General features: G+C 39.5%; 1 protein-coding gene across 4 annotated transcripts in view; it reads right to left on the minus strand.

The window, feature by feature from the left end:
- Window positions 1–7,844, minus strand: part of LOC107087498 (copine-5-like) — a 95,754-nt gene extending 87,910 nt beyond the window's left edge. For 2 of the 4 annotated variants that reach the window (XM_015379094.1, XM_015379093.1), the window contains exon 1: window positions 7,079–7,842. In XM_015379094.1, the coding sequence (XP_015234580.1) occupies window positions 7,079–7,188 (110 nt within the window). In that variant the 5' untranslated portion in view covers window positions 7,189–7,842. Of the gene's footprint in view, window positions 1–7,078 lie in introns of all 4 variants that reach the window. The other 2 variants (XM_015379091.1, XM_015379092.1) reach the window with 2 other exon arrangements.
- Window positions 7,845–10,705: the final 2,861 nt, after the last annotated feature.

Genomic DNA, 10,705 nt, shown 5'->3' on the forward strand with positions numbered 1-10,705 from the left:
TATTATTTGAAGAAAAATCCAGTTTTTGTAAACTTATGCTGATGATGATGACTGAAGGTGTATAAGGTACCACTGTCTCTGATTAATAGTTTTTACACAATAAGATATAACTTGTTTGTAACCTTTCTGCAATGAGTATTTAAGTAAAAGGATTCAGGAACATTCAGTAAAGCACTTGTTTACAGGTGAACAGACAGCCTTTACATTTTTTTTTATTCTTACAGGTGTGCTTTTTTTCAGGTTAATTATAAAGTGTAATTGTTACATTATCATTGAGAAATGTCTCCAAATCAAAGCATTTTTCACATAAAGAATGTGTTTTTTTTTTTTACAGCCGATGAACATCTGTAGAGTCACATAGGTTGTGAAATGATTTGATACGTCCTTTAAAATGTAATTTAAAATATGCCGTATTAAGTATTTTAGACTAAGTTACAATGAATGATGTTTCCTTTAAATGTTTTAAAAAGAATTCAATTCAATTTAAGTCTTTTGAAAGAAATATATTTGAGGTGCTTTTTTTCTTTGTTTTCTTTAGTTTTTTGTCTTTTTGTTTTTATTATGAGCCATGGCAATAATATCAGCATGAAGTGAGCAGGGAAACACTGTATACATATATTGATAATGTCCATTTACAATTTCTCTTGGTAAATCTTTTGCAAAAACAAATCGAATGTGTTGCATTGCACTTCACATTTCTGCTAGCCTCTAGTCTCTCTCTTAAAGACATGAAACATTTTCCTTTTGGTGAAAACAAACTGTAAATGTTTATAGGTCGACTCTGTACACAGATTTTCATCCACTGGGGTGGAAATCTCCCTTTCGGCTATGTGTCCACTCTTATGTTTCAACAGAGCTCTCCTGTCTGACAAAGTTTGTTTTGGCCTCCAGCTAAGATTGTCAACTAATAAAAGACCTTCAGCATATGCAACAGTGTGTAGAAACCTAAATAACCTGCCTTCTACTATTTGTGAAAATCTGACACCAACCCCTGGCACATAAATCTTCTAACTTACTCTGCTTACCCTTTGGCTTTCTTGAAAATAGTGACAAATGCAATTGGATTTTTCAGAGCAACATGAGGATATGTTCCCACCCAAACACCAGTTTATACATTTTAAACTTACTGTTCTGCTAATTGCTATTGAACTTCCATGGGAATCTTGTGTGCTGTCATTTATCCCAAATGAAAAAATATTAATAACACTGACACCACCAGAAACCCAACGTTTGCGACCCAAACTCATTTTCACTGTGTCATGAGCGCTTGTATAATTATATGCTTCACTGGCCTCAGAAACTTGCATGGTTAAATCATAACACCCCCCCAATATTGGGGGATTTTTTTTTTTCCTTTTAACACCCTTATGTCTCAGAGGTTCTGATCCACTATTAGATGTGCCAAAGGATTCAAAAACACAACATGCCCTGTAGGATAAAATCCAAAAGCTTACCCCGGGTACGGCAGAAAATTGAAGCTCTTTTCTTTCTTCAAAAAGGCACATTAATATTTTATACTCTTGCAAAATCCAAACTAGTTTAACTTAAACTATCTGTCTCCAGGGGGGAAAATGAAAGGTATTTGAACCAGAAAAAGCTGCTCACAGGGGAAAATGGAGACTGAATTAGAGCAACAATCATTATCCTTAAGAACATAATATATGCAGCAGAGTTAAAATCTGTATCACCAAATTTAGATGATTTATCACACTGCTCACCATGCGTTGCAAATGGATCCGTACCACAAATGGTAAATGGAAGAATGTAGTGTAAAGAGCTTTACACTACATTTAGTCATTCACCCATAGACTCACACTGATGGTGGCAAGCTGCATTGTAGCCGCAGCCACCCTGGGGCTTACTGACAAAAGTAAGGTTGCACTCAGATCACCATCAGTAGGGAATGCAGTTGAACTGTCTTGCCCAAGGACACAACGACACTGAAAGCCGAGGCTTGAACCTACAACCCTCCAGTTGCAGGGCAAACTTCTGCATCCAATGCCACTGTTGCCCCTAACTTCAATGGATTCCATAGAGATTTTATATAACCCACCAAAACAAATCAATGCATTTTTTTTTTACATTTTACAAATTAAAGTTGAATAATTATTATTAAGTTATATTTAACCACTTTAATTTGCTACTGCAGGTATAGTGGAGTATTTTTTCAAATTTCTGAAAAGACCCGCCCTCTCCACTTTTAAAAAGAAATGCACATGCACAACCCCGTACCCGCTCCCGAGAGGGAATGCCTATTAAACGTGCAAGAGCATGCACAAGCCTATTTCTTCTTATTCAAGCTCTTTTGAAAGATGGTGTTTGAATCACTCATACAAGTTTACTTTTAAAAGAAGATTTGCAATTTTTCCACTATGTCAGTAGTGGTAAGTGAAAATAGGAACAAGCACGTAGGACGGCCTTACATAAACATATCACCAAAATGATTGACTATTAGGAGGACCACTTATTTTGATGATCCACCTGGAAAAAGAACATCTCCACTATACCTTAAATAAAATCCATCCAAAGCGTTTGTCTTTAAATATCATCTTACAGTCAAATAGGGAAATAGACTTGTGCGATTTGTTCTCAGACTAAATCCAACTGTTCCAATGAAGAACATTCGTGGACAAACACCATTATCAAAACAAGGAGGCGCTTTATTTCTGACCATTATAAGGTCAGCATAATGCTGTGGGGTTGCATATCCATGATAATAATAATGGATATGCACAGCCTAGTAAACTAGCCCCACCTGCCAGCGGCCAAAATAATTTTTTCCTGCGAGTAGTATAGCCTCGATCAATGCCCAGACCCTAGAACTGGCCGGCCAATCACAATGCAGAGATTTGTTTTGAATTTCTGGATGCAGAGTGGGCGGGGTTTTAAGCTCGTGACGACAAAGCTGCGTGACGCTGGAGAAAGCACAACAAGGAAGGTGGCCAAAACTATTGAACAGTTCTCATTTGACTCAGCTTTGGAATCAGTTTGGAAGGATTAGACTTGGGGTTTTCATTGAAACGTGAGCAGGAAAAGGCTCTACGCTCATTCATTTTTAAGAAGGAAGTATTTGCCGTTTTACCGACACGCTGTTTGTTTACACCCCCCACCAGCTTTCTGTCACGATTACTACGTCACAGTTGCGCTCATTGGTCAAAGCGTTGGCCAATAGGCACAGACATGGTTTGAAAAGCAACAGGTTGTTCTCATCAACAATCTTCTGATGTCTGATTCATCTTGGCCACACTAAATTAATTTAATCTCACATTTACTCTGGTTTATCAGGCTAGGATATGCAGGTATTTATGTTAGACCTAAACCCAATCTAGCTGAAAGACTCAAATGTACATATTAAAGAAAAAAACATGTCCACTCAAACTGACTTAAGCTGGATAATTTTTTTTAAAAGAATGGACAGAAATTTCAGTTAGATAAACTCCAAAGCTGGAAAATGCTGTTTTTAAAGTATTGATTTAGGGGGGTGGACACAAACTCTTTTAAACAAATATGCTATGGCATTGAAATATGTTGACTTTTATAGTTGTTACATGTGAAAATGTGAAAAAAACAGAAGGCATTAAGATTTTTCAAGTTACAGCATTTCAATTGGCATCTTATAGTTAGAACAGCAATGGTCCCTAGTCGCATCATCCTGGTGATTTTATAAGCACAGTCCACATCTGGAACAGCAGTTCCTTCAGGTAGAGATCAAAAACAAAAGCATAAGTTTTACTGATACAGCAAAACGGTGTTTATATGTGCCAAAAGAATTCTTCTGTTTCAAGATGAAGGGATTCCTGTCACCTATATGTGTGTTTTGGCAGGTAATAAATCCGTCTGGCCGAGTTAATGTAGATCCAAACCTCATCTTTGGAATTCAGTGATTCAACACAATGCCTCTCTAAACAATCTTTTGAACAAATTGAATGGCTGAAGGGAGCTCTAGTGATATGCCACAGATCAAGATGCGATGTCTTCATCCCTGTGAAATTGGAAATGGCGGGGGTCGCTGATGAAGTTTCATCTTCATGATTTCACGTGGGAGGCTTAGCTGAGCCCAAGCTTCTGTATCTTTCAAATGCATGGTTGTGTGTTTTGATACCCTTCAGTGAACAAACTGGAAAAAGTGTCTGAATCGTGTTGGGTGGTTTTGTGCACATTGGAACAGACATCCCCATTCAGTGAAGTGTTATTAAACTATTAAGGCCTGTTCTACCCTTAAGGTGTAAAAAATGAGATGCAAGATCAACCACCCTTACAGAAAAATTTGTGACATACGAAGAGCCGAGTCTAAGTATTTAGGCTTAAATTTATAATGCCCTTCCTTATGCATGCTCAGTATAAACATTTACATGTTTGACCATTACAAAGACTATTAATGTATGGGTGCTTTAAAATGCCAAACTGAGGCAGAGGAAAAAAAGAATTATTCCTTAAATTAAGCTCTGGCACCATTTTAGAGGCATTCCAAGCTAAAAGGGTGTTCCACAGAGGAGCAGCACAGCTAAAGCAAAGCCCCAGTTTCCCTAAAGCCATTCTACATGGGAACACTGAGATGGTCTGCTAAGCTGAGATATAGAAAGGGCACATTCTTCAGTTCAGTTGGACTCACATTTACCCCTCTGCTCATAAACATGTTGTGGCAAACCACATGGAGAACTTTTAAAACATTCATTAAAGGTACTAAAATATTAACAAATGAACACAGTCCTTAGTGCCACTTTAGAAGTGGGGTCAGGCGCCAAGGGACCGCCAGCCCTGACCCGCTAAACTGAATTCAACAGTGAGACAGACATTGGAAGTGGGGCCACTTGAGTGTGAAGAGCCATCTTATCGGCGAGCTGAAGTGTTGTTCCTCCAGCTTTGAGACTGACACTTGAGGTATGGCTCACTGGCTGACCTGCAACCAAAACCAATCAGAGGCAGAGACGGGGAACAAAGTGCTATCACAGCGATATGCAGCTGTTTTGATAAGGGGCTGTCTGTTGCACCCCCTTTAGTTTGTTGGGGGGGGGGGGGGTTGCTGCAATATCAGCAGAGGGTTATGAGAACGCCTGGAGGGCAGCGCGGCACGGTTCAATTCCATGTGCTCTGCAATCTCAGAGCTTTCAGGCTTACTAAATCAATTACACAGGGTTGTGGAGCCTGTTCCTCTCTCACTCTTAATACCCATAATACCCATTGTTTCTCTATGCTTCCAGGGGAAGACCGAACACAGACTTCCTGCTAAGTTGATGGCTTTGTACTTCATGTGAACAACTCTTCAGCTGCTTGTATAAATCTTGAATCTCGATACAGTCATGGGAGGATAGACTATAGCAATCTGCACAAGTCATAAAAAAAAAAATCCACATGTTAAACTTGAAGTCTTTTGTCTTGAGCACACAGTGTTTCAACACCTCATGAAATAAGGACAAATTTTTGCTTTTCAAAAAAACCATGCCCAGGAGGAAGTTTATGGTTTGGAATGAGAGTACTGAGAGAGAAACAGAAGAGCCTAACACCAGCAACACAATTTAGGGTCATATACTGAGCGAAAGAACAGGAGCATCGAAAGAAGCTTTCTGAGGATGTAAAACACTTGAACATTACTGACAATTTTAGGATGAAACACCAAAAACCAGAAGTTTCAAGAATTGCATTATTGGTTTATACACAGCAAAGCCCACATATAGTCATACCCCTGAGAAATGTTGATTTGAAATTTTTGTAATTGCTGATCATCTTTTGTTTATTCTTTTTTTTTTCTGAGTTAGGAGCTCAAAGTCTTAGGTTAGAGAGAGAACTTATTCAAAACCAAACAAATTTTTACCTTTTTTTGTTTGTTTGTTTTTGGTTTTTGGTTTTTTGCATATTTTATGTCAGATTCAAGTTTGGCTACTGACCGGGTCACTAAACAATACATATGCTTCTTGTCAAATAAATATTGTTCAACTTGGAGATTATTTCTGGAGTGCTTGTGGCTTACAGAGCAAATTTCTGAAGGTCGGTACTATTAGTATTCAATGCAGCCGCAGCAGTTTCCAGAATTAGCTTCACAATCAATAACTACAACATAGGGAATTATCTGTTGCCAATTTTGAACAAACTTTACAGTTTCATAGTTTTTTGTTTGGTTTCAGTAAACCAATATTTGAAAAACTGAATGAATTATACACCAACAGTAGGAGAGAGAGTGTCAAATAATTCCTGCTTTGTGTTTGGTTGATGAATTCTCGCCTGTGACATTTTCGTCTTCATTTATAAGGCAGTAACAGTGTGCACAGCAATGGGATTAGGAGAGCTGAGCAGAGGGGCTCAGGGATAAATGACGCACAAAGCAATGCGGAGCAAAGCCAGAGTTCCTTGTGAAACATTAGTTCACGCTGCAGTTAAATTTTCTCCTTTCAGTTTTCGACTATGAGCATCGTTATGTTTTATGTTAAAGCACCTCCACCTGCAGCCTCACCTTACCAACTTTCTGTGCCAAAAAAGTGAATATTGTTATTAGTTAATGAGGATAATATTGGTGGCGCATCTTTCGGCGCCTATGTGACAATCTGCCCTGGTATTGTCTCACGTTTGACTGCAATACAGGGGGGATTCTCTCTGGTATGCTCAATAAACTCATGGATGAATGGTCTTAGCGCGCTTGGCACGCGACAAAACGCGCGACAGCAATGCACAGAGTTGATTTAAAAAAAAAACGATGACTGAAACTGAAACCAGTGGGACCATTTAAACATTAAGGAAAAGTTAAGCGGAAGCAATTAGCAAGGTTTTACATTTTATACATAGGGATGCTTTTATTTCCAAAGCTAATCAAAGCCCCATTATTCAGCTAAAAACAATTTTACGCACAGATCCATTCAGGTTATGCTCGCGCATCTGGGCGTGCTTTGCCTAACTCATTTTATATTTTTTTTCTGCTTTAAAATCCACCAAGTACTTCTGTTTTATTCACATTTATCAATCGGTGCAATAAAGGCAATGATTTCATGAAGTAACTATTTATTCCAATAATCCAACCAATTCAATGTACTGTAACCATAACGCGCGGCTTCCCATGCGCACAAGCACACTAACCAACGAAGCTCACCTGCAGGACACGGTGATCTCCACCTTGGTGGCAGGGATGCTTCCACTCATGGGGTCGAAGTCACAGACCGTCGCCGTGGCCTCTACCTTGTCCATTACGTCCCCCTCCATGTGCGCGGGAGACTCGGGCCAGCTCCTGTGGCCGTGTGAGTGAGTCCTGTTGGACTTGGAGAGCCGAGGGTGGAGAACCGAACCGCGGCAGCTGAGCGAGCAGGAGAGAACCCAGTCCAGAAAAACCTCCCGAATGCTGTCCGCTGGACGGGCAACAGCATGGAAAGTTAAGTGAAGGCAGCGGTAACAGGGGCAGTGATGCGACTGGTTTAAATCAGCGTGGGATCAAATGCCAGGACCTATCAACCCAACTCTGTAGACTGAGCCTCTTCTGTCTGAGACTGAGGCGCTTTGAAAAGTAAATGCAGTGAACTCCACCCCTCCTGCCTGCATTCTCCAGCTGTAGCCTACATGTAGAGCTGTGGCTGTCTCTGATTTATGGCGGACTGTTCGTAATTTTGGTCTAAATTAGTAGGAAGAGCCCGCTAAATAAAAAACATTTTAAAAAAAGATTAATATATCTACAGCCCGTGTCAGTTCAGAAATTGTCAGTTTTTTTTCATCGGCTTTCGAGTGCTCGGTAATAAATAAAATAGACTAGAGATTTTCTAAGAATAAACCCATCTTTCGTGTGTTATTACCGATGTAGGGTTCTTAATAAAATTTGATAATGATCACCCTTTCTGATGATAAAATCGGTCCTTTTGTAAGCCGCTGCTAAAATGAACTGTGTGGCTGCTGTGTTCTTTCAGCACCTGGACAGCTCCTTAAACCACTGCGGCTCCAGCCTTCGACAGCTTTCCTGATTAAATAACCTGGAGGGGTGAGAAAGATTGCAACCTGCTCCAAGAGTAATTCAAATCCAAACTACCAGAGGGAAGTGTGTTCCTGCATATGTATAAAGTGAGACAGCTTCTATCAGAATTTGCTTATGACTGACTGAGGAAACATTGCTTACAGCGTTACACTGATCTAAAATCTACAAAGATCATACAAGTATAATTCAAAGCTTCGTCTAAGTAAATTTGAGAGACCTTGATAATTCATTTCCCACTAAATTCTTTGAAAAATAGAACATAATGGACTTATGAAGCCATTTTTATTACATAAAGTCCTATGTTACAGCCATGCCGTTTTGCAAAAGACTGCTGACTAGACACTTGCCAGGCAGCAGTTATTGACACAAACGTAATTGCAAAAGAAGCTATTGGTTTAAGGAGTGGTATATTAAAGCATTTTAAGAAACTGTTGCAGGGGAAGTTGCTGCCTTTAAAGAGTAGAGCCAACGCCATTTTGAGAATGAGAGTAGATCTCAAGATGTACATTCTGGCTGGAATCAGAGTTTTAAAATCCTCTTCATACATATCTACCCAGGCCATGAGCAAGAGATTCATATTTTTGTTTTGAGCTCCTCCTTAACAATAGAAAACATGAGAATTTTCTTGCCAGTGATAACAAGTAAAGTGACATTACTGGTACAAGTCTGCTTTTAGATCAAATAACCAGGACATTTTAGAGCACTTTATGTTTCATGTATTTTATGCCAATGTCAGGTTCCTGCAGGACCTGGTACCTGCCCACACTAACAAAGTTACCAAAAGCTGGTTCAATCTGAAAAACTCACACAAAGAGAAAAGACAATTAGGAGAAATTTATTGATACAATTACTTTGTCTTTGGCACTCAGACCTCGGCAGGAAACATAGCACTTAATTTTTATAGATATGCATGAACAGGAGCAAAGAATGTTTCCCCCTAGGCCTGAAACTGGTGGTGGAGTGGAGATAGATGAAGTTGGTCAGTCTGTAGACTGCTGGTTAGCGAGACAGTCTGCTGAGCTTTATTGGGAGATCCATTGAATTACGTGAGCTGATACTAGAGCTTCACTCAGGGACCTGGAAGATGGAAGTCCAGTTGGATAACACAGGTTGAGAGAACCTGTCCATAATGAGCAAGCATGAAGTGACAGTGAAGAGGAAAAACTCCCCGTTGGGAAGAAACCTCTGGCAGAACCAGGCTCAATATGGTGGTCTTCTGCCATGAGATGAGACGGGGAATGCAGTAAGAGACAAGGAGGAATGACATTCTGATGAAGCTTTAGCTACAATGGTGGAGGAAGAGCTGGAGGTGGGTTGAAACGGTGTCATCTGAATGAAGTCACACAGTGCATCCACTGCCTGCGCACAGGAGCATTCAAGTGGATCGGAGGCCTTTTAAGATGAACTTTGGATGCCAATTGGCTTTCGTGGAGGTGTGGTTCAAAGCTGATTGGCTGTGTCACAGGTGGATGTAAGAGAGCAATCAGTTTCTTCAGTTGAACTTCTGCCTAGGCTCCATTTTAATTAATCAATGTGTTACTGTGTTTTACAAACCAACACTTTCCTTACCTAAATCCCACATACATATCTATGGAATATTATCAAGAGGAAGATAGTATACCAGAAAAAAACTTAGCACATTATCCGAGAGGTGCAGCTCAGGAAACCTGGGCTTCCCAATAACCTCAGCAAAGCTATAGGCTGATTGCCTTCATGCCACGCTGCAGTTATTTCTTCAAAAGGTGCCTAGACCAAGAACTGTCATGCTTTTCCAGCAGTGTGCAACTTCTTCCTATAAACATTTTTATTAGGCTTTTGCAGTATCTAAATATTTTTGAGAAAATCAATTTGAGATGACAGAAAGAAAAAACTCTAAATATCTCTCTGTGTGCTTTTTATCAATTATTTAGAATATGAGTATACATTTTTGAATAAAAAGACTAAAATAAAATACATTTTGTAAATGAATAAAATGTAAATTTATCTGCTTCAAATAAATTAAAAAATCTATGCAGCAAATGAAAACCAACAATTTTAAGACAAATACAAAAAGATGTTTCAATTTGTCTCATGTGGAAGTTTCATATAGACAAACGCCCACACAGGTAACATATAAATAACATGCAGTTTGAGAAACGGTATGTGATCCATGCCACAGGCAATTCATCAGCTACATAGCAAGCATTGTGGGAAATCTGACTCAGACTTAGAATTACATTGCAGAGAGTTATGCATATTTTGGACCAATGGAGCACTGATTTATTATTATTCATGTTCGCTCTGTAATTAGACCTGGTGGTGGCCCTTGGCTGCTTGATTCTGTGCTTCCCTCGTCGTACTGTTCCTTACTGCCTGCTGAGCAGTTCTCCTTCATTCCCACCCGCAGCCACCTTGCTTCCTATAGCTGTGGAAGGAGTGTAATTACAGCCGTATGAACCCTTTTGGTTGTTGGTGTGTGTGTGTCTGTGTGTGAATGTGTGTGAATCTACGTGAGCAAGACCTTATGTCTAAGCTCTGATACTACCCACACCTGTTCAACATCGCCATCATGAAAGGACCACATGGAGGGCTAACTCTACCAGCACTGATTTAGTGTGAAACAAGAAAACTGAAAGATTGTGAAATAACATTTTATCATTAGAGTTTCTGTCTACACTGCTTACATCATTATATGTCATTTTGTGCATATACCAAATAGGTTTCTTACATTACCCCTCTGTATATAAGTGTGCTAATATATCTGTTCTCCACTCTTGAAAG

The sequence above is a fragment of the Cyprinodon variegatus genome, unplaced genomic scaffold (assembly GCF_000732505.1).
Source record: "Cyprinodon variegatus isolate N-32 unplaced genomic scaffold, C_variegatus-1.0 Scaffold185, whole genome shotgun sequence".
Lineage (NCBI taxonomy): Eukaryota > Metazoa > Chordata > Actinopteri > Cyprinodontiformes > Cyprinodontidae > Cyprinodon > Cyprinodon variegatus.